Source organism: Anguilla anguilla, chromosome 17, assembly GCF_013347855.1.
Source record: "Anguilla anguilla isolate fAngAng1 chromosome 17, fAngAng1.pri, whole genome shotgun sequence".
In the NCBI taxonomy this organism is placed as follows: Eukaryota; Metazoa; Chordata; class Actinopteri; order Anguilliformes; family Anguillidae; genus Anguilla; species Anguilla anguilla.
The window spans coordinates 13,971,596-13,996,688 of record NC_049217.1 but is presented as its reverse complement, the minus strand read 5'-3'; the positions used below and the strand labels follow the sequence as shown (position 1 = coordinate 13,996,688).

At 45.1% G+C, this 25,093-nt stretch overlaps 1 protein-coding gene across 1 annotated transcript in view; it reads left to right on the top strand.

Annotated features, from left to right (window-relative positions):
- Positions 1-25,093, top strand: part of ttyh3a (tweety family member 3a) — a 71,989-nt gene that overhangs the window by 4,127 nt on the left and 42,769 nt on the right. Inside the window, exon 2 of the mRNA XM_035397638.1 lies at positions 19,315-19,484. Coding sequence (XP_035253529.1) covers positions 19,315-19,484 — 170 coding nt within the window. The remainder of the gene's footprint in view (positions 1-19,314; positions 19,485-25,093) is intronic.

Here is a 25,093-nt window from a genome sequence, read left to right as displayed (position 1 = left end):
CATGTGAACAAAGCGTGTCTTGTTTGCGTTTGTGCTGGTTCAGATGTGACGCGTGGCATACAGTATTGCACGTACAGCATCCTAGCTTGCGCAAGGCGAGCAGTTCCTGTTGTGAGATTGTAGCCCATGATTTATCACAGCCCAATGCACGTTTAACGTCTGGCTTTGTGCTCTCTGTTCATTCCCACACTCATCTGCTTATTAAAGGCTACAGATGGCCCCCAGACAGCCCGGGGGGGGGGGGGGGGTGGTCGGTTTGGGGGAAGTGTCCTGCGTATCTCATCTGCATACATTTTTGCTTATTCAGAGTTTTTCCTCCATAAATCTTTGGTTATACGATTGGACAGGTTTTGGCAAATGAGGGATTATTCAGGAGGAGATGGAAGTCTCTGGAAAACTTGCTGGTTTATATGTAACTGCATTTTTATTTTTATTTTTTTTGGGGGGGGGGGGGGGACTTGTTTTAGCGAATGGTGACAATTCCTGTCTCGTCCTTCTATAGCAGGCTGAATGAAATTACTGACTTCCATTTACGTCATGCTTTTCGAGGCATGACTGATGGAAGTTGCCACTTGGATTGATTTGAAGAAGAAGAAAAAAAACCCAGTGACAGACCACAAGGAATGGCAGTAATGCGCCTTTAAATATAAGGTCCAAATGGAAAACCCTTTCAGCATTGTCCCATTTGCACAATGTCAGGGCCGGTGCTGGGGGTGCGCTCCCTTGCATTACCGGCCTCCTGCTCTGTGTTGTTTTGGTGTGTTCCGGGGACATGAGTGACTTTGCCCTCCGGCAGAAGGCTTAGAGTTGACATTGGCGCAAAGCCCTGATTGTTGGCAACGTTAGCGTTGCGAAGATCCGGCCCGTGGAACAAGGGTTAAGGCGAACGGCAGTGAAAAATTAACTTCCTCGACTAGCGGGCCACGAGGCGAGGTAGCAGTGAAAACATCGGGGCGCTGCTGTTACCGTTTTTCTCGTAATGGAACATGTACAGTGTTCCATTTCAACCTCCACTGGCTACATTTGCCTGAGTTTCACGTCGTGAGGACTGTGTTCACTTGGCATTTAAGAAGTACAAGCGTGGGGGGCGGCTGATGCTTAGTGAAACAGATTTGTTCCCTTAACTGTAACTTTCACTTTTGGTTTTCAAGCAGAACTATGAGACTTCCTTTGAATTAGCGGAGTTCGTCCAAGATTGCACAGTGTTCAAGCTTGTAAGAGCCTTTCTGCTTTCTTGGTTGTGTCCCTGAAACCGAAGAATCAGCTCACAGCAGAATATTTCAGCAATGACAGCAAACAAATGCAATGGTAATGATCCTTCCTTCAGGCTAAAAGAGGGAAATGATCTTTTCCTTTGAATTTCACCCAAAGTTTACATGATCTGGAAAAGCAGAGTTTTTATTAAATTTGTTTTTTGACCTGAATTGGTTTGACTTTCAGGGTGGGGGCTACATGCAAGAACATCTAGAATAACGGCTAGAAAACAACTGATAACTGCTTTGTTCTCTTCCTGTACGGATATATTTTGGGGTTAATAAAACTCCAGCGATGACTGCATGAAAATCTTTGAAATGGATGTGAAACATTTCCCCTTCCACAGATGGGAAATGTCATTTCACACGAGGCAAAGCTCCCCTTTGAAAGCTGAGCTCCGATCAACCCGTCTCCTGATTTTATGGACTGATGCCGTCGAAATGTCAAAATCAGAGCGCCCGGATCAAACAATTCCGATCGCTCTCCCCGCGTCGGTAATCATTGCGACGCTGTAACGGGACCGCACTGCAGATGAGAGTCAATATTCCCCCTGCCGCCCCCCCTATCGATTTTTAGCCTTCCCAGTTCTGCGTTGAACTTCAATCAAATACATCACGCTGATCATAAAGACGCTTGGCTGGAACTTGTACGTTCTTTGAAATGACAGTGCCTCCCGTAGATGTGAACACACACGTATCAAAAGTTGCCGTTCTAAGTTTCTTTATGCTCGCAGTTTCACTTGGTAGAACCCCTGATAAACATGTCAGAGCGTGCACAGACTACCCCACAGTGGTTCTTGAAATTAATTTAGGACGAAAAGTCCTCCAAAGTCACCATTATGTATCCCCCGTCTCCTTTGATCCAAGCATCAGTGGATTATTACCGGCAACAATCACGGTGATTATCTCGCAGCCGTGGCCTAACGTCTTGATCCACTGACAAGCTCTTAATTGCGAATGGCTTTCCCCCTTTTTTTCCCCTCCAGCCTCTTATTAAACCACGTCATAGGCATCGGCCATCTGAGCGAGGAGGGTGGAACGCAGCTGCCTCAAATTGCGTCCGATTGCGTCCGTGGCGACACGCCTGGGGTCTCAACCGGTTCGCAGGCAAATTGCAGCCATGGATTTTGTGTCCTGTGTTGACCGGCACTGGCTGCAGTTGGTGGATCCAGAATATCGGATGGAGGAAAGTAGATCGGTAGATGTATCAGTGAAGGGATGGACCCAGCGGTCGTGAAAGAAAGAAAATGGAAAGTTAGATTACACACCAGGTCAGGAACGGAAGTATGTCGCAATGTGCTCCCAAGAAACAACGTTTAGGCCATTTGTCTTTTATGCGGTCCGCAAGGAGCACTAATCAACATGGGGGGGTTGACATTGACCCCCCACCTGGTTTGCTCTGAGACACAATAATTTCTGCGCTCAGCAAAGCGTTAGTTTGTCATCCATGGAGTTTTAAACACTGAAACGAACAGCATTATTGGTGTTCTCTGGCTAAATATCATGTTTCTTACCCATGCTTAAAAATGTTGGTTATTTCTCACAACCACTTATATGACTGATAAAAGTAATTTTACCCCCATTGTGTGTGCTTGTCAGCTCAAATGTCTTGGTACAATAGGGTGCTTAAGGTCTTTATTTTCTTTTGGTTTGCGGGGGTAGGGGGGAGGGGGGTATTGAGGGTTGTTGTGAAATGTTTGCTCTTAGCCCAGAGGAATGCTGTTTGTCAGGAGTATCATGGTTCTTAAGGGATGTAGACTTCACTTTTTTGGAGATTTTAATTAAGTCATTAATTAAGACCTCAATATGCCAGCCAAAGGAGGCCATAGCTGTGAATTTCCCTAATCATGGAGTCTGCATATTCAGCCAGAGCTGTTATCAGTTGTGTGAGACACAGGCATCACAAGTTCATCCATAGATGAGAGCTGGCTTCTCGCTTGCCACAGACTCTATCCTGAGTGGAATATCTTGAACCTATGTTTGAATATCTTGAAACTATTGTTTCAAGAGCTACGTTTCTGGTTTCTGGACTTAAAATCATATTTCAATTACTTTTTTTTTTTGCTCAATAAGGCAAACATATTGCCAATGAGGCGTGACCATTTGACTCATTTCACGATTTGCCAGCGGGGTGAGAAAACGTCAACCAAATGGTAACTTAAAGCAAGCTAATATTTTCTAGTTGAGAGAGGGGAAAAAAAAAAGATTTAAAGTTTTAAGTCGAGACGGGTGGCGTAATCTGCTGGGCAGGCAAATTTTCCCCACACGGGCCGGGGTTCAAATCCCACCGTGGTGCCTTCTCAGCTTTCCACCTCTCTGAATAAAGCAACACAATATGAAAGGGGGATAGTTTCTTAAAAAGAAAAAATATTTAAATTATTCTCTCAGCTTTAATTTATCCAGAGCAACTTTACAGGTTTGTAGCTTTACAGGTTTGTTCCACCGACAGCAAAGACCTGAATAGGATATGGAATTCCATGCAAAAGATATTGTTGGATAGCCGTGTAGTATGATATAGCTACCTTTGCCCCGTTCTCCACTCTCAGCCCAGGGGTAGCCTATGTGCAAGGTCATGGGCAAGGCTTGCTCTCGTGACCTCGCCGAGCCGTGAAACATCTTGCAGAAAGCCCCCGGAGGCGAGCTCCTTTCACGACCTCCAGAGTCAGCAGCTAAAAACATAGCCCCCGCGGCGCGAAACCAAATGCCCCGGCTGCGTTCCTCCTCATCAGTATTCCTGAAGGACGGCCCGAGAGCCTTCATCCCCGCTATTTATTTTCATGTCAGACGGAAGATGTGAACGAAAGCGGATGTCTTTTTATTATTTTTTTTTCAACGGTCCGTTCACACTGAAACTCGTTTCAAACCACGTTTGAGGAGAAAGGGATATCAAAGTATTTCAAATGTGCATCGCTAATAAGAATCAGACTCCCAGAGCGCAGATGATGTAATCCCTAACTGCTTGAAGAAAGCTTTTTTATGCTATGTATAGTGGGCCAAACAGAGCGGTGACTGAGTACTGCAATTACACAAGGGAATGGACTGTCACTATTAAATTCCAGTTTATATTTATATCAAAGAAAGAAAGTTATTTCAGATGTGTTTAATGTTTACAATTTGTTTTGACTGTTACAATTTAGGCTTAAGAATTTAGAGTTTGGAAGCATTTGCAGCCTCAAAAAGTAACAGAGTGCATTGTAAAAGCACTAATTTGGCCTGACTCAGATGTTTCTAGAAGGTTTTCACACTTTTGTCACTTTTAGGTTACTGCTGTGGGAAATTTTTATTTATTTATTTATTTCCAACTGTTCAAAATCGTGTAGCGTTTATCTGTCTGCACATTTTGCTCACAGCCCTGCTGTCACGTGAAACATTTTTCGCACTTCAAAGTGCAAGACAAACGTGAGAATCACATCGAGCTGGTCTCACCCAGAATGATTCAGGCATTTTGAATAAGATTATCGTTAAGTGACCACCTTGCTGCCGTTTCGCAACCTTTCGCAACTGTGCGCTGAAGGGAGCCATCAGTCACACATTGGAAGGAGGCCAGGGTTTTAGTCTGTATAGGGTTTCAGTAGAAAATGCAAGCGTTCACTCAGGGGAGTACCGACGCACGTGCTGCAGATGCTTTCGGTTGAAGGGAACGCTGATTGTCTCTTCCTGAAAGACAAAGTCCAATCAGGGGGAAAATAGGGCATCACACGGTTCCTTTCAACACCTAGAAGACGTTAATCGCTCATTGAGCGGAGGAAATGATCGTTTTAGTAGATGCCAAGTACTGATGTACTTTCACTTTCGGTCTGAATGTAAAGGACTTTTATCCAGGGCAAACTGTGTTACGGCATAATTAGAAACTCGTTAAGAAAGTGGACTCAGCTGGCAAGCATGTTCTGTTATCATTTAGGCCTAGTACAGACTATTTGTTTTTTTAACTCCGTCCAGTCAAGCAGATTATTTGTGGTAGTAGTAGGAGGAGAGGGAAGAGTAATACTGGTAGTTTACATTTGATGTTCAGAGAAACGTTCCTTAAGCATATTTAATCTACACTGCATGGCCAAATGTATGTGGACACCTGACATCCAACATCTCTCCAAAATTATGGGCATTCATATGGAGTTGGTCCACCCTATGTTGCTATAAAACCTCTGCTCTTCTGGGAAGGCTTTATGCTTGATGTTGGAGCATTGCTGCAGGAATTTGCTTCTGTTCAGCCTGTTGCTTCTGGTTGGGCAGTGATTGGGCGATTAGGCCTGGCTCCCCTTTGCAACTCTGCGATGCCCGGGGGGGGGGGTTGTTGTGTCATACGACATCACTGCAGTTCGGCTGGGCTCCTCTACCCCACTCCATTCTGCTGCTCTCTAGTGAAGGGCACTGCCTCCCAATGCGCTTTTTTAATACTTCTTCCTCTTGTGAATAACAGCGTGCTGTTGGTCTTCTACTGCCTGACTCCTGACTGTCTGCTGCCTCAGACCTTATAGCAGTCATTTTAGCCTCAGAATGCTGAGGCCTTGCACGCTCTGTAGTTCTTGGTTTCTGCTGTTATTTTCTTTCTTCCTGTTTCGGTGTTACTGTACCTCGCCTGTTCTGCTGGGGTTTTCTCGCAGCGGTGTTCACACGGCGCTCCTGTTCGCCTCAGATTTTCAGTTCTGAGTCTTTGCAAGAGCCCTGTGGCGGATCCTGTTGTGGAAGAGCACAGTACAGGAATTTGGTTTGTTGGAAAAAAAGGGGGAAAAAAGCCTTAAAGTTTGAAAGATGCCTGGTACAGTGTTAGTGGTAGGGGGGGGGGTTATTCCTGTAGCATTTGTAGTCTTTGACAGTGGCAGACATGTTTACTTGCGTTGAAGAGGTTAAAAGGGGCAGGGCCTTGATGATGTGGGATTGGTCGGCCAAAGGAGGGGGCAGGGAGGGCATCCCGCTCTCTACACTAGTGCCAGTCTGCCAGAGCAGATTCCAGTCCGTGGCTGGAATTAATTGGTAACGTCAGCACATTAAGACAAGGATTTGCACTAATTCGCTGTCCAAAACTCACCCCAATGCACTTTTTTGCCAAAATGTATTTCCTGCCTCTCTCAAACGACAAATAAAAAAATTTTTTCCATCATTTGACAGCCAGGAGCTTCACATAAGGATGGTTTATTTAGCAGTCTTAAAATGCTCTTAAAGGTCCCACACACTTCCCTGTGCATTTCTTTAGAAAGAGCTTTGTGTCTGCCCTGCTCTATAAAGGGGAACTCTCTGTAAATATAATTGGGTGGATTGAGAGATATCCTTACTCTTTGATGACCTGAGCAATATGCAGCCTGTCTCCCAAGATGGTTAAGTTCAGCAAAGATTAGTCTCTGAAACAAAAATGGGGTGAACAAAAATTCAACAAGCGCAGGCTAGCAGAGGAGACGGTCGAGTGTTAAACTCGCTCGTCTGCCCTGCAGGGGAGGGGCAAATCCGGCGTTATGGAGGTTTCGACGGTGACCCAGCTCAGTGGGTGAAGTTTGGGGTCCGTCAGTGTTGATGGGTGACCTGGAGAACCCGGTCGTGGTTTGTTTGGGCGCCGGTGGAAGGGAGGGCACGAGAGCAGACGCCGCAGCCGGGGGGTCTGGCCTTGGAGGGTCAGCGCGCCGTGGAATCTGGCCAAAGCCAACTCACAAGCTGCCTGTGGTCTGGTGCATTATGGGAGAGCAGGCTTATATGAACTGCTCAGGGCATATGCCGGCTAGTGGGTGTGAGATGGGTTTTTGGAAGCTACAGCACAGATCCTATCAGATAAGTAGTCTGCAACCCTGGTCCTAGAGTTGCTGGGTCTGCTGGTTTTCATTTTTATTTGACCCCTTAGTCAATGAATTAAAGGGGCTCTTTTCACTGTTAAGTCTCCTCACCGGGTTTCTGGGGTTTGAATTGGTTGCCACTTTAAATGTGAGATCAAAAACCAACAGACAATGTGGTTTACTGGACCACAGATACAGATTGCGGATCTCTGCTGTAGATCCTCTAGATACTAAACACCCTATTCTCAACATCAGAATCTCTGTCTCCCATTAAAACAGAAATGTTCAAATTTGTCATTGAGATGCATATATTCAGAAAATTAATTTAGGGTGATAACAAAGTAAAATATTGTGGTATTGGACTTTAATGTATCGCTGTGAAAATCCTGGTTCCATCCGGAACCTTCTGTAGTTAAGAAGCAGAGAGGACGGAAGGAATGCAAGACCATCGTGCATGTCTACAGAATTGTTGCTTACAACATAGGCCTACTCCCAGTTTGCACAGGATCCATAGCATCATGGGGTTCTAGAATAAAAAGAAAAAGAAACGATTGTTGCTGTGATGTGGTCTTGATATGCAGACCTGTTATGGCCTAATTAAAAAGGATGTAGCCTATTCAATGAGTGTGATTTATTTGCACTTGAACACATTGACATCATGCCCTCATCGTTCCAGTATTCTGTGGACGATGTTAGGTGGACACACACAAATGCACAAATAAAACATTATTGTGGGTCATCATCGTGGCAGATAGTCTCATCTTGATTATACAGTAGTTCCGCTAGGAACAAAGGTCAATTAGCAATGCAAACTTTCCAGCTATGGAAAGTACAGTTAAGTATATTACATGGATCGGTGGAATGGCAATTGCGTTGTTTTCGGAGACGGGTGAAGAAGCAGTGTAATTTTGAGTTACCCAGACCGCAAATTATGTGGACAGTGGAAAAAGACAGACCTTCAACCATCCCTGCAAATTGCTTTGGAATAATTAGCTTGTCTTTATAAAACAATTTGGGTAATTAGCTTGTTGCGGTGCCATTTTCTCACACTCCCCTTTGAGAAGCTGTCAAGGTGCCATTTAATAGGTTGCTGGCTAGCTGGATTTGGCTTCTGTCTAATTTGCAGACCGGCACGTACACACTTGCAAAAGCAATAACAGAGACGGTAGAAGTCACAATAACCTAAGAATGGATTATTTCTTAAAATGAAGCAGGGTTTTGGATTTAAAAAACTGGTAGCACTAGTCCTTGGGGCTTTGAGCACTGTTCTTTTCTCAAAATGCTATTGACTGAAAGGAGAGAAATCGAATCGGTAAGCAGGCAAGAAGGGCAAGTAATCAGTAGGGTTTGTAGAGAGTGAGATGGGTGAGTCTCAAGGGCATACTGTTCTACTACTCTTTCTGAATTTCATGCCAACTTCTTCTCTTAATTATTTAATGAGCCCACTCATTTAGAAATGGATATTTAGCCACATTTCTTCATAAGTTCATGAATGACTGCTGAATATCGTTCCTGTGTCCAAACAAGAAGCATATCATTGAAGTCTAATCTACACTTAAACCAGCAGAAGTCTATTAAGTTAGCCGGTGTAATTGGTGAGTTGGACACCTGCATACACATCGGGCCTACAGGTATGGATTTTCCCACCCCAGTTTTTGCAGAGTTGTCCCAACGCTTAAGTCACATTGCTCTCGTGTGTATTTAAGTATTTAACATCCTCGTTCCCCAGAGAAAAAAATCAATCTGTTTAACTGCGGAGCAACTGAGGTTGGTACACGGACCTCGGAAAATTGACGGTCGAGGTGCAGAAGCGCCTTGATTTATGAGTTATTGTAACAGAAAGAATCACAAGGCACGCTGTCTAGGGGTTGCCTCTGGAGAGAGATCACATTCCAATGAATCTGGAAGATGAAATGAATGGGTCTCTGAGGGTCCACTGGCAGCTCTTCTGAATATAAACCTCCTCCTTCAACCGGGTTTTGGGTCCACCAGCATTGAGACTGATAAAAATTAGTTTTATCAAAATACATCCTATTTAGACCTAGATGATAAGCTGGAACCTTTTTCAGCATCCAGGTTCAGCCTTATGCATTTAAAGCGAGGTTTCCTTCTGTTCCCACATGACGTTCCTGGTATAGTGTGGTGAAATGCAATGTGTCCCTCCGGGTCTGCTGAAAAGACACAATCTTCTGTAAGGTGGTCATTAATCTACTCACTGCACAATATTTTACTAAGTGGAAGGTAAATGTGTCCTTAACTTCCATCTTGAATGCGTGGTTGCACTAAGTAATTGAGCCTTTGCCGAGTCCTGAATGCTCATGCTATGCTTTATGCTTTTCATATTATTTTCCTGGTGCCTCAAAAATAGCAGCTTGTAGGTCTGTTTGCTGAACTGTAGCTGGCACTATTCATGATACCAACTGTAAAACGAAAGGGCTAACTTTAGAGAAGCCTTTCATTCAGTCATCTTCTGTAACTTCCTTGACGTGGATGCGATGTGGTGATACAGCTGACGGCTTTCTGTCAAGTAGTAGGCTTCTCAAGGCTTTGTCTGACCCCCTCCTCACCCAGAGAAAAATGGTTGTCGTAGCCATTTGCTGTTGCATGTTTTATATTGTTTTATTTAATTTGACTTTAGCTGCTGTTATCGCAGCAATAATTGCTGCAGTAATCGCAGCATCTGTGAAAATACTCATTTGCTTAGTAAACGCCTTTTTATTTGGGGGTCCAAATAAAATTTTGGTCCAAATCCCTTGGCAGGAAAAGGAAAACCAGAGAGATGATGGTTAACGCTAGCCTGTGCTGTCAGCCTGTTTGCCCAGTGCGAAACAGCACTATGGGGAACCATACTCGTTATGTACTTGGAGTGTCTGTTTTTCTTCATAGCGCGCTGCAGTTCTTTTAATGGCAGGATTACTGTTAGCATGTGTATGTGCGTGTGTGACTGAGTATCTGTTTAAATGTTGCTTCTTAATAGTTTGTAATATGTTTTTGTAAGGGGAAATAACTTGTACTTGTTGGAAGGACTTTCATGTGAAATTGAGGGTTTTCATAACGGATAGCGTCAGAGCTGAAACCTGAAATGGTCATTTGGAGCTGGCCTGTCTGAGTTATGGTTTGGATCCGTTGAAAGCGTTCGACCGCTTTTGGTACTCTGCTTTCCGCTGGGAAGATTTCCAGAGGTGCAGCCACGGCCGCGGCTCAGGGGCCGACCTCCGCGGTCGCCTTGTTTGCTTTCGCGCGCGCGCGTGCGGTCTGACTTTCCCACGGGCGGCGAATCTCCCGCTAGCCCGTCTCAGGCCGTCTGAGGTCACCGCTAATGAAACGAATAAATAAACGGAGGAAATGAAAATTTGTCGGCTCTGACATGCAAGGCCTGTCCGCCCCCTCGCCCCCACCCCCCAGTTCCGGGCCTTTTCCGCCCGGGGATCGATGACCCAGATGTGTTCAGTCATACTTGCGCATCCCCCTTTCGGCCTTGCTCGGATTTTTTTATGCAGTTGACCTCCCCATAAAGACGGGGGCCATTGACCCATTTCCCAGGAAAGATGGAGCTCTTTGAGAATCGATGATGGCAAATTGCAGTTCCGTGGAAGCGAAACCGAACGTCTCGTGGCTGTATGTCAGGGCGAGTGCGAAGAGGCGAATAATAAAAATAAATAATGCCGGCCTCACTGAGCATGACAGAGAGCCTGCTTATTCAGAACTGAGAATCTACTTCGTCTTTGAAATGGACTTGAAGAGATTGAAAGCTGACCTTAGCCGAAGGGGAAATGTCTAGTTGGACGTTGGCCAGTTTTCCACATTCCCCAGTGTGGTCTAAGTTTATAGTCGTTTGAAGGCAACAGCCATTGTGTGGCTTTTAAGATTGATGTCTGGATGAGAACAGAGTCACAGCCCTGTATGGCAATCGCATATTCAGCATCATTTGGATTGGTTTTTATTTATTTAGTGCCATTCATGATCAGGAATGCAGACCGAGCGGAATGACAGTCCAGCTGTGGTATTCTGGCTGTGCAGTCCCTCGCCAACTGTGGGAAGTTATTTTCCCAAATTAGTCTGCGCTCAAGGAATCAACGCTTATTGAGGGCTTCGGTTTATGTAAAATATTGGGGTGAGGGAGAGTTGAATCATAATTTCTATAACAGACATACAGTGAACTCCATGTTAACTGTATTCCAGCGAATGTTTGGGACAGAAACTGATGAGACGCCCTTACTAACTATGATCAGCATTCATTCTCTACTTTGTAGCCATTTCTGAAACCACATGTTAACCTCAAGAACCTGAAGTAATATTCCCCCTGAAGCAATGATATGTTAGCATGTGTAGCAGGTATAGTATTGATCCATACTGAAATGATAATGTATGTAGAGTAAGCTTCTGCCCCATGTCTCTTCTGACTATTACCCTCTGACCCCTTCCTTGGTGCCTTCCACTCTTCCTTCAGCGATGTCTCTCCCCAACCAACCTTGAACAAGATGTGGAAATGGAGTTGCATGTGAGGGCCAATAAGAATTGAAGAGTGCCAAAAAATCATCTGGCCTTCTAGGACTTCTTTGGTGATTGGTTGTGTGGTGTTCAGTAGCTGGTGATATTGCTTTTGCACCTCGGTAAAATGCTATGTGGCTGACGTTTTACTTGCTGCGCGAAGACCTCGAAATGAAATGAATGTGTGTGAATGTCCTACAAAATGACCTGGATTAGCAGTTAAAGAAAATGTAACTTTGTTGCATATAGTCTCTTGTGGGACAGCGTCACTGTATCCCTGAGCAAGGTACTTGACCTGATTTGCTTCAGGAAATTTCCAGCCTCATACATTGGTCATAAGATGTAAAGTCGCCCTGGATAAGTGTCAGCTAAGCAAATGATAATAATAACAGTAATGAAGAGGATAATGCTATTGATAAAGATTTTTCAAGACTGTTTCATACTTGATCTCTTTTTTTCAAGCTGACAATTTCTGTTTGTCAGCGGCTCGTGGCCTTCTCTACTGAAACACTAATAACATTAAGTCTAATCTAATCAAGCCTCATGAAAGAGACTCTTTCTTTAATTTAAATTGAAGTCCACCATAACCTGGGTTTAAAGACAATGAACTACTTTTGACAGAGCTTGTCATTTGACTACACAAATGCTGTGCCACTACAAAGCCATGATTACCACATGTACAATGGTTACTACCAGCACAATGCTTAACATTGCAAAATCTATTATCTGTGTTCAAAAAGAGGCCGTACATCCAACAAAGGCAGCTTTTGGAACAAAGCGTACAGATTCGGTTAGTATTTCGGCCTGGAAATTTTCCAGCCCGTAAGCTGGAACAAACTTGCGCGTTTCAACATTCCCAGTGCATCGTCGGTGCATTCCCCTGCATTTTCAATCAGCCTATTTTCCCTCTTTTCTCACATTCATTCCCTGCAGCTCAAAATATGGATTTTTGTTCTTTGACTGTCTCTAACAGACAACTCGTTAATCAAAGGGACCAAGCAATCTTCACTGGACGTTTGAAACAGTTAAACGATTGTGTGTGTTCCCTGCGAGATATGTGAAAAATATAGCCTATCTATCTCCCTCACTTGCTAGCAGGCTGTTTCCTATTTCCCGCAGGGGAGGTTATTTTTGGAAACGTTTTTTTCCTCTTTTCCTTTGGGACAAGTTTTCCCTCTCCTTGCCTGTGGCAGTCCGAGGGCAAAGCCGGTAGGTTTCTGCCTGGTTCCCTAGCCAAGCATTTCATTTAGTCAAAACAATTACGGCTGCTTCCATGTTTGTTGAAAACGAAGTTAACCACAAGCTACTGTGGTGCATCAATCGAATTAGGACATAATATGTGCTACATTTTCAGCCTAATACATCAGATAAATGGCTTACTCAGTCAGAAGGCGCATATGCAGCGCAATGGGAAAAAAAGGCACATCTCGTTTTATAGGTTTGATTTTGCTAGCCGCACAGGAAAAAACGATGAAATGCAAAAACGAGACTAAGTTTAAAAACCAAACGCTGTGACTGGGCTCACATTTTTTCTCTCTTCGGAAAGGCGAAGTCGACACGCCTCTGAGTTCTTGAAGTGGCCTTAGCTTTCAACAAGTGGTGGAAAGAGGAGGCCCATTAAGATAGTCTTCTAGTGATTGCGTTTGTGTTTACACAATCGGCTCCCAGGACTTCTCCTGCTGAAAAAAAAGCCCGCTTGGGCTAGCCTTTCGTCAACAGTATCTCTGGGGAGACAGGGAGGGAAAATTGTGTTAGCGGTGTCTGGATTTAAATCTCTTTATTGACACGCATGCACACATACAAAACCCAGATTTTCCCAGGAATTAAAGCATTTGGGGGAGGGGCTTTGTTCTGTGTGTCCTATATTTTAAATGGCCTCTGTTGTAATAAATAACAGCTTGAACAGTCCCAGCGTTCGGATTACCGTGGTGAACATTACACAAGTGCGTGCTGCACCAGACGCGAAGCGAGAGGCCTCCTGTTTGTAGATGTCATGAAAACCTAGTTTTTGGAGCTTCGAGAACAGCTTCACTCGACTGAAGCTCAACGAACCTGAATCCCTTTAGAGTCCGGGTTCAACTGCGGTGGAGGTGCTTGCGGCAAACGGCCGCGGTTTCTCTGTCTGCGTTTTTCCACAGACCGCCGCTAACCCTTACGACCTACATACGCGCACCGGGGTCTCCGAGGCTAGCGTGGCCCGGCAGATATCCGCCTTTACGCGACCCGGCTCGCCGACCGGCAAAGCCTCTCTGTCCATTACCTCCCGAACGGTGCTCACAGATTATGTAATGCCGCCACTGATGACGTCCAACCTAGCGAGACCTTTGTGGCATCGCAGTCGGGCCTGGCCCAGATGGCATGGCGCTGGTTCCCTTGGCCTCGCTCCTTCTTATCCCTGTACTGTCTGGTTTTTCTCCTGACCTGGCTAATGCTCCTGCCCTTTAGTAACCGAATACAGCAGTTGCCATCCGCGGTGGGAAAGCAGTAGGAAGCTCTTTTTGACTTTGCCTTGACGCTGTTGACATGGCAGCGGTTCCCACGGTAGCCAGTAAAGGCTTGACGTGTTGACACCGCAGCGATTCCCGGTTTTTCCGCGGAAGACCGATTTTCCCGACATTCTCTAATCTGCGCCTGTCCAACATTGATCGATTTGACACTAATGTATGTGAAAGTTTCATTTATTTATTTATGTCATTTTTCAGATGGTTGCAGCCTGACTTTGAGCCAGCAGTCAGGGCGCCCTGCCTTGCAGGTCTGGAGGGAGCCGTTTTGCTTTGGAAACGGGCTTATTAAAAGGGCAATGCGTGGATGGATGCTGGCAGCTTTCCTGGCTGTAGACCCCATTTTAGCTGCTCCGTTGCACACCGTCAAATTTTTTGTTCTACTACTTCTTTGTTTTCTTTTTTTTTTTTTTTTTTTTTTTGCTGGTATTTCTGCGAGCTGCTTCGTTCGAGCGCCACAGCCCCACGCCGCTTCTGCGTGCTTCGGTTCGGCTGTGGCTTCCTGGCATCGCCGCTTCCGTTGCCCTCCACCCAAATAAACGCCAGATTTGTGCGTTAGTTCGCGTCCTGAAAAAAAATCTCCTCCTTTCTGATTTCCTGTTATTGCATATTTGTCACGCTGAATGGTTTCAGTTCTTTAGACAAAATGTAATATTAGACAAAGGGAAACCGAGTAAACGCAAAACACATTTTTTAACACGTTTCATTTTGAATTTTCTGTGTTCGTGGCATAGTGTGCTTCGTGTGCTTCTAGAAACTTTGTGGTGACTACTTCACTCTGATGGTAAGGTTCAATATGAGTGAGGTTTAGATTCAACAGGGCTGACTGCAGGACTGCTAAGCCTGCCTGTGTTCAGTCAGCTGAATCTAATTAATTAAATTTGTTTAATTGGTGGAGTAAATAAGGGAGCGATTACTTTTTCACATGGGTGATATGGGTGTTTCATAACTTCTTTCATTAAATTTTAATTATTTTTTAAATAATTATTTTTAAAATGTGTTCGTGTTTACCAGGCTTTGAAGCCAATCAGTGTGACAAATATGCAATAATAGAGGAAGTCAAGAAGGTGCAAATACTTTATCAGGGTACTGTAGCAGAACAGAGAGACCTGAATCAATAGTAATACTTAGTAATACTGAGTAATACTTTACTCAGATGTCAGATTGATATTTAAAATGTTATTTTGAAGCGGGACTCAGTCAAAACAGTGACGGTACATCAGAAAAGAATACAGACAGAAAAAACACAGCCTGTTCCAAACAAGATTTCGTATAAAATGTGCATATTATCAATGGAAGTCTCTAAACGCAAGAGCAGTGGCTCCACACACCAGTGTTTTGTCCTTCTTACTTCATGAGCCCAGATCGGCTTGCTTCAGCTGGTCTGGACTGCAGGTTCAGAGGCTAACCACACAGGGCTGGGGCAGCAGCTTTGGGGAGTGCTTATCGCTTTCAAAGATGCCTTAAATAATTAGGTTTTGGCCGAAGCCGAACGTGTCCTCACCCAACAGAGATCACAAGAACCTTGTCAGGCATTTATGGGCGAATATTACGAGGAGTCTTGCATTTTCTTTTGTCACCGATGTAAAGAAATCAGCGACAAAGGGTGCCCAGTCTAGGAAATGGTATAATGTTAAAAAAAAAACAAAAAAAAAACACAAGACCAGGTCAGAACCTAGTATATGGCTGGACCGGCCGACCAATGGTGTGACTTCATAATTCGGCCGACCAATGGTGTAACTTCATCACTCACTCAGTCAGTCACAGGCATTCGCGTTTGTAGGGCTGGCCCCACTGTTGCGGTCCAGCCAAAAACGTAAAAAAAAAAAAAAATTAATAAAATGTGCTGTAAATGTTCATGCAGTCTTCATTCTGTAACCAAATTATTTCATTCTGTCTCTGAAAAAAAATGTCAGGCGTTCATTTAGCTTTCAGACAGCCTTTTCCAGTGGACCTTGGCTTAATTTAAGTGGTGTTCACTCTCTCTGAACTCTGTGGTATACCACTGAGCCAATCGCACAGGCCTAGCCTCAAATCTGTGTCTCAAGGTCCCAGTCTGGGCTCATGGTCAGCACTTTTATCATCTGGGCCGTTGAAAAGAACAAAAAGATTTTCAACATCATTTCAATGGCATTTTATATTGCAGAAGCGCATGGCCAAGCCAGATAAAAATTGAAATTATGATGACACACACCTAAAGGTATTTTGAGATTGATTAGCAAAAAAAAAAAAAAAAGGACCGCCTTAGTGTTCTGGGATGTAGGCTATCTTGTGCGATTCATTTCACATTGCTTTGATTAGATATTGTGCAGGTTCATGTGCACAAAAATAGAAGCTCGCTACTTCTCATAATTATTCAGTTGCAGGAAATCTTTAGTTGCCTTGCATCATTAAAAGAGTAAGCTAAGTAGATTACAAGACTGTGATGTTGTATAGGCCTATTTGTTTTCCATTCTACCAAGCTGTAATTCAGCTGCAATTCTGTACTGCAGTTTTTCCAGAGGGGATAATGGAAGAACCCACACAAACTGACTCCTCATTTATTTATTTAAATCACTAGTCTATTAATATACTATAATACATTATATGATAAGTAAATATGATTATTATTGATACATGGATGTATCAGTTGCTGTACAAAAGTCACAAATCGACTGAGGATTCTCTCAGGCTTTGTTTTTTGTCCATCTACCCGCTGTCAGAAGCGCCGTTGTTTAAATTTGTCTGTGAGCAAGATTGCTACTTGAAAACCGGGCCTTGTTCGCCATTTGCTAACAGGAACTGCACTTCGGAAGTCGTTTGGCGGTTTTCGTTTATTTATTTACTGCGCTCTTCAGATAAGAATGCGGAGAGATTCCGGACTGCTGTGGAAGAAAGAAAAAAAACCTGATAATGAATGCCTCGACATGAAATTACAGATGGAAATTACAGACAAAACCGTCTGGTCTTATTCTGCTGTATCTCCTGTGTGTGTCAGCAAAAAAATAATAAATAAAAGGTGACTTGAAACTTGAGAATTTCTCATTTTCATGTCTCTTCCCATTTAACTGAAATGAAAGCAAGTTACAGTGCCATTTCTTAACTTTGGTAGATTGTTACAAATTGAAAACTTAATGCCCAGTGACACATTTCCAGATGTGAATACCAGATTTTAGGTTAGATCAGTTCAATTTTCAGAAATGGCGTTGCTTTCTCTGCTGTGCACATAGGCACGTAAAAAGTGTAAAAAAATAAAAATAAAAACTGCATGTCTTTTTGCAGTGGATTACGGTGATGTTCAGTTCCAGCTTTTGGACCGTGGTAAAGACTCCCGTGGCCCTTTTGTCCTGATCAGCTGAAAGATTCCCTTGCGGTCCCACGAGAAGGTGGAGACAGACAGGTTTGGCGCACCTTGAAAGGAAGACGGCGGGAGTCTCGTCGGTTTCCGGAAGATTCCGAATGTTCGCTTAGGAACATGAGCTTACGAGGTCTGCAGGGGCTGCTGTGCCTCACAGCAAGATTGTGATCTTCGTAGTTCTATCACGCAGCCCCCATTTCATTAGTGACGGCCCCGGGATAAAGAAAAAGACGGGCCCTTTTTGGATTGGAAGGACAGGACAATTTAGAGAGCTGTGTTTCCTGTAAATACGGGTGCAGCTCCGTATCTCTCTAGGGTCAAAGGACTGATTCTTGGAATTGGCTTGATAATCATTAACTTGAATGGCTGTTTTAAATAAGAGGCTTCTCCGCTGCCAAATTGTTCTCTTTTTCATAATCAAAGTACATCCTTTACTTCAGGCTGCACAAAAGTACTGTTGGCCGGTGGCCATGTGACGCACTGGCTGGAAATTGAACCATTAGAGCAAGTTGCCATGGTAGGGCACTGCTGTTGAAGCAGGACAACCACTCTAAATGGCTTCAGATGGCTAATTAATATATCTTAAATACCCTTTTCACACATGCAGCCTTGTCCTGAATTGTTCTGGGACTTTACCATTTAAGGGTCATGTGAATGTGAGATCTGGCCGTTCGTGTTCTGGAAAAGTTGCTCTGGAAATTTTCTGGCTCAAGACTCGGTAGCATTTAGGCCTACTGCTTTTCTGGTGTTGTGTTAGTCTGAACAAAGCCAGAACATTAATGGGCAAAAACACGAAACTTGACTTGTTCCTTTAAGATAGGCTAGGCGTCAAGCTACATTGTTTCCTACTACTGCAACTAATGGTAAACAGAGAATGTACACACAATAAATGAATGATTCCTTACCAGCTAGCTGCACAGTACACACAGTCTCCTTCACATCATACAGTTCAGCTAACACTTGGGTTCCTTACTGCACAAGATGTTACGTGAACATTACAACGTGGCAGGATCTTGGTGGTTTCTTTCACTGGCAAGCTAGTTAACATTAGCCAGATTCAGAATCATACCCCGTGGGGACTTCCATCTCATCATTAGCTCTTTTTGACAGCCACTGGTTCTTCAATCATACAGCTGAATAACAGCAGTTTGGCTGATTAGCAGGATTTTCTAGCATTTGATGGATGTTTGAACATGGATGCACTTGTACAGACTGTCTAGAAGATGGAGACTGAGGCTTGACTGTGAAAGGACTGCACAATAGGGAAGACATTTTGTTGCCTAGTTGCTTGAGTGAAGATACAAGTTGACAGACAAGAAAGCCTATATCAACCAGGCAGAGAACCTACTTCACAAAATGAAAGTACTGGTTGTTGTTTGTGGTTGACCATGCTTCCTGTTAGACTGTGTTCTGCAATGCATTAGTGAGCTATCTTTTCATGAGTGTAAGGAACAGTCTGTTCCTGACACTCATTGCTTGCGTACTGTATGTACTGTATCCTGAATATTTTACCCTTCAATTAAAGATATGGCTTGTCTTTCACCACGTCATTCCCTGTGTGGTTTTAATGGTGTTAGAGCTCTTTCTGCATTTTGTCTTGACTCATCACACTTTCTGAAGTCACATCTTTTAAAAAAATGTTCTTTTATTTATTTGGTTTAAAAAAAGTTTAAAATTTTTGTTTGCCAGATAATTGCAACCGTAAAAACTAAAGTGAAGTTATCTCAATGAAGTTGATATATGGTTAAGTTACAGGCAGCAGCCTTGTTACATACTACTTACTGACAGACTGACTTAAGGTTTTCAGATGAAAAACAGAGAGACCATATTGGTGAATGGGCATAGACCACTTATTCATTCGGTGTGAATAGCCTAGCGAGGGTCTACATGCACATGCTAATAAATATTAGCGGCCGCAACATGTTTGTCGCCCGGCGGTCATGTCATTTCCTGTCCCGCCTTCTCTCTTCCAGTCGGTGCTGCTGCTGGGAGGCGTGGCCCTGGCCTGCCTGGCCCTGGACCTCCTCTTCCTGCTCATCTACTCCTTCTGGCTGTGCTGCCGCCGCAAGAAGACCGAGGACCAGCCCAACGCCGACTGCTGCTGCACGGCCTGGTGCGTCATCATCGCCACGCTGGTCTGCAGGTAGGCCCGGAGCCCGGAGACCCCGCCCACCCTCACCTGATTCGCTCTGCACCGCCATGCATACAGATGTAATGGAACAGAACACTACGTTTTGCCCATAAAAGGGAAATTCTGATGTACATAAGGTTTCATGACATGTCATCAGAAAATTCATGTATTGTGATGTTAACCACATTTTAAAAAAACAACGAAACATGCACGCTGGGGTAGGCTCCAGCACCCCCCGCGACCCTGCTCAGGATAAGCGAGTGTAGATAATGGATGTATGGATGCGTCCCAGCACTTTTCATTACCAGCCATTACCAACATTAATAGCGTACAATAGGAAATTACATTGAACGCATTAAAGTTTCATCATTACGTTCCAGCATAAAGTTTGACGAGTAATATCAAGTATGAGCTGTCAGATCTTAGTGTTAACCAGCCATCTGCTTTCAAATGAAAGATAATGTTCAGTTTGTTTCCGTTCGAGGCATCCTATACCATCGTCCAGTGGGCAGGACGGTGTTGTCTGTCCTGTGGGGGTGTGAGTGGGTTGTGGGTAATTCTGCGAGCAGGGCTAAAATGTGGTATTCTAACAGCAATGGCGACGCTCTCCCCACACAGGGCCGGGGGGGGGGGGGGGAGAGATAATTGGCACGGTCTTTCCTGCTGGAACCCCGCAGGTGCTATGTCATTAAACCAGCTCTCACGGGGTGCTGCGAGCAGGGGAGGCCGGTACCGCTGATCTTTATATCACAGGCGGGGGGAAACCACGGCGATATCAATCAAAGCCTCTACCAGGGAAGCCTGGGTGTTGAAGGGCACTTATAAGCTCAGAGACCTCGCGCGCGGCCGGCTGTCGGTCACCGCGGCGATGCGAGCGCTCCGCTAGGGCTAACCGTTTCCTCGGCTCCAAAAGCGGGAGCGCTGTCACCGGTCTCCCCTGCAAGATTTGGTGGGGGTAAGGAGAGGGGGAGGCTGGGAATTACGAATAACGGTCTGAGTGGAGGGCGGGTCGAAACCGGCGTTTATTGGCGGCAGGCTTCTCCTGGTGGACGCAGGCGGAACCTCGGGCCGTTAGCGAGTGCCTTCGGGTTTTACAGACCGCAACGTGACCGGTCGTTAGAGGCGGTCAGCCGTGCTCGTGGTGCCACCTCATCTCTCAAAAACTATTTTGACAAACGACTCCGGGCGGCCAGTGTGATTGTTTTGCTGAAATATTTCACACTTTAGCTCGAAAGACTGGTTAGTAGGAATTTTTCTTCCTTCCTTGTGGAGGATTTCAGAAACAGGGGCATTCTCGTCCTCTATTCCTGCCGGTTGTGCTTGATTTTTAGTTTTAGTTTGCCCCCCCCCCCGTAAGTAGGGTTTTATTTGCTATCCCTTGGCCCACAGATCCTGCGCTCATTAGTGTAAATGAAAATGTAATTCTACCGTGGGAAGGTTTGCTTGCTTTTTAATTCGTGGAGGTAGGGCGTTGCGTCACCTAAAATATGCCGCAGCCCTGCTACGAATTTAGCGTTGCAAGATGGAGGTATTTTTAGCAGTAATCCCCCTCCGTCCTTAATTAGAACCGCTGAACGGGTGCTGCATCGATCGACAGTTTTAACTCCACCTCGGGCGGTCGGCCTTGAAAATAAGACCGGTCTGTCGAAGCCAGAACTGCGGAGGGGCTTAAAGCGTAGGGTGTGCTTCTGCATAGTGTAGTGCTGTCATTCAGATATTTATATGCGAGCCTTGCATAGAAATGAATCAAAATGGCCTTCTCTGCAGAATGTTTTGTATTCAGTACGTAGGCCTCTGTGTGCCACCTTCTCAAAGAGGAAAATCCAGCATCAGATAAAGATATTTAAATACATCCGTATTTACATACATACATATGTATGCACAAATACACACACACATACATACACACAGCCAGCACAGTAAGTAAACTAAAGTGACACTGTCAGCTTTAATTTAAGGGTGCTTACATCCATATCCAGTGATCCATCTAGGAATTACAGCCCTTTCTGATACATTAGACTTGTACATCCTCTAAATTCCTCTACGCCAGCTTATCGATATTAATGTCATTTGATGCAGACACTTGGCAAATCTCCTCTGAAATCCGTTCGACCCTGTGAGAAATGTCAATAAGAATATGCTGTATTTCATCTTCTAAAGAGAGTAACTCTTGCACCACTTCCGCGTAAGCCTACATTACGTTGGTTTGAACGAGGTGGCAGACATGTCCAGTCAAACCCTCAGAAACTAGGACGATTAGCCAATGGCAAGTCAGACCCACCTAGCCGCACTGCAAGAGGGTGCCTTAACAAGGACATTTTAGTTTGCTATAAATTACTGTTTGCTTGACAAGGGAAGTTTTCTTACTCTATTGGGAAATCTTGAAATGAGTCAAGCTGTCTCATCTCATTGCCAGTATTTTGTCTTGTTTAGCACAGAAGTAATAGAAGTAAGAATTTAAGTCTAAATATAAGACCAAAATACTATAGACCTATTTTTTTTTGTTTCCGCAGTGCACCTTTAGCTAAACTCTTCTCAGTATCGTGGCTGTCATGCCACAAGTCTGGCTGCCATGTAGCTATACAGTTTCTTTTGTGCATACAGCAGTTATGGAACGAATCATGTAACAAAGGGTATCAGAGTAATCACATGTGTACTCAATAATCTGACTATTGGCATAAACTGATTACTCCTACTCCCAACAATCAGGGTATTGGTGGGCATGCAAACATAGCCACTGCTTAGGTTATAAATCTCATTCCAGTCAGCTTATCTACGTTGGAAACCCTATTTGACTGCGAAAGCAGGCTTGCCTGTTTTTGTTTCCTGGGCCTTTCTAACAATAACAATTTTCTCGCCCTGTCCTGACGGGGAAAAAAACCTGCTATCACACTCACACGGACACTGGGAACACGTGTTTTATGTTCTGTTTTAGCACAAGGCATGAGGCTCCCAGCGCTACGGTTTATGAATTACGAACGCAGCTTGCCTTGCCTGTTTGTTAATATACTATTTTCCAGCACCGCGGTGGCCTGGTGTGCGCTGATGTAATTTTTAATTGCCTTTTCCAATCGAGAACGTACAGATTTGTGGCGACGGCGGTGGCGGTCCAACCGCAAGAGCCATCTGTCTTGGGACATTGTTCCCGTTACGGTAGTGTTATATCGTAGTAAGATGGCGGGGAAGGGCGTCCGCCTGTTGAGGGAGGATGATTTTATAGGCTACCCAATGCTAGCGATGGCGAAAGCCATTCCGGTCTTCACGGTCACAGTGGTGCGCACGCACGGTCCATTATTCACACCACGACCGGGCGGAAACCGGCCCTCTCTGGATTCAATTACAGTAAAATATTTGGGATCCCGTCGCTCGCGTTCGTCTCGCTGGCGTCTTGCTTCGCGTTCGCCACGCGCTCTGACACACAGCGGCGACCGCGGTTACTTACGGCGGTTAGCATTGACCCGCGCTTCTCGTTAGCCTGGAGGCGGGCGCCGTAGCCGAACGCAGGTGCGCGGAACGCGTCGCGGGTCTCGCAGGTGCGCCGGGGGCTAGCGATCCGCGGCGGAGCGCACCCGTGCCACGGACGCCGGGGCCTCGTAAACGGGTCACGGCGGCGGGGGCGTTTTACGGCGCCGGGTTACAGTCACTACGTCCCGCACCGCCGCTCGCCACGCTGCTCCTCGGATCGAAAGGACGCGAACCGCGTACGCGTTTCCCAGGAACGTAACGCTGGAATGAAGGTCTGTCATATAAGGAGCGGTCATGCTGAGAGTGTTCTGCCTGCACTGTGTGAAGAGTGACATTCAGTGTATTACCACATATTGCTGCCATTTTAACTCAGATCCTTAAGTCCTTCAAGCAGTCTTTTGCCAAGACCTGGCCAAGACTGGTTGTGCTGAAAAGCAGCTGTTCTCAAAACTCGGTCCTGGGAATCCTTGCGTATGCTGGTCTTTATTACAGCCGATCTCTTGCTCAAGTAAGGTTGTTGAGTCAAGCCGTAGTAATGAGACAGCACTATTGAAAGTCGCAAGTGACCTCAGACTGAGTGCGGATGCTGATGATGTGTCACAAGCATCATCCAACCAACATGAACAATGTGCGGCAAATCTGCAAATAATGCGCGGGGTTTTATTGCTTAAGCAAGCAGCATATGTTAGTTTTTCATTTTTTTAACGTATCTGCTGAAAAATAACTCATTTTGGCTTTGAAAAATTGCTTGTTGGAGCATCTGAGTTTACAACAAAAATCGTAATTGTAAAAATATAATTTGTAGTTCAGTAAAATGTGAGAAACTGATTGAGGGCCTGAATACTTTTGCGAGGCTCTGTATACACAGAGTCTTACGCTGGGTGTTTGTGTGGCTGCACATAAACTTTAGCAAGTCTGGTAGTGACGCCTCAGGGCAGGATGCCTAATCGCACGTCAGTCCCGTTTTCCCAGAGTCCTCGACCCGCCCTCTTTCGTTGGCCTGAGTCAGCTTCGGCGCGAGGTGTGCGCTTCACCTCGAACTGATACCTCCTCCGCTACGGAGCGCGTGACAAACGACGGGTCCGCCCCCTCCAGCGAGCCGTCTGTCCGCGTCCGTGAGCAGCGGTAAAGGTCCCTCGCGGTGTCCGCGAATCACGGCGGCCATCGAGGCCCCGCTCGTCTCCACGAGCAGCCGGTTGAACTTTTCCGGAACGACGTTAACTGCACTGATCCGAATGAGGGCGGTCACGCCCTCCCCCCCCCGGGTTCCCGAGGGAGCCGTGAGAGAGCCGGCACCTGCTGTCGCCGTTTCTAGCGTTTGTTCGTTTCGGGGATTTTTTTACTTATTCGTCTTTTTTTGAGAATCCATTGGCGTCAAGAGTCAAAGAAGTCAAAGATTTAGGGAAATTTCCCTCTTGTGGTCCCTCCTTTAAAGGGGGCTAGCACCCCATTGTTCCCCAAGGGGGAGCTGGAACAGTTTGTGTGGCGCAAAGAGCAGCAGCTACAATTAGCACAAGTGCTCAGAAGTGGGAAGGTTAGCCGTTTTGTTTGGGTTTAATGGCCTGCGCGGGGAATGCGTATTAGCATACATAAAGCCCCGGTGGCTAAGCTCTCTCAACGCTGCGCGGTTGCCACTGTTAAAATACGTCAGTCGTGAGACTATGAATTTGCGTTTGACGAGGTCAAAGGTCGGTGTATTTTTTTTTTTTTTTTGTGTGTGTCTTTCTTATTCCGTTCTGCTGTTCAGTGTTGTGAAGCAGTGCTGGGGGAAAAAAAATAACTATGTAATGCAACTAGACTGCTATAAAACACTTTGGTTTCACTTGTAAGTAGCAGTATATTTGCATAACTGCAGCTTGTTGTGTTGTTTATGGTACACTGTGAATGTCTGAGGTTGGTGTGATTTACATAGTAACTTCGGTGCGAGTACTGAATGCTTTCATGGCCGAAACTTTTATAATTCAGCAATGACAGGAAAGGAACGAAATGGCATGCATAAAATAAGAGATATTTATTATTACAGACAGCGCTTGCAGGAATAGGTTTTTTTTTTTTTTTTTTTTGTCCCCCCGTTGCGGAGATAATGTTTTCTCTCATCTTGCCGGAGGTTTTCTGAAGTATCTGTCAGACTGCCTGCCGGCTAACTCTGTTTTGAT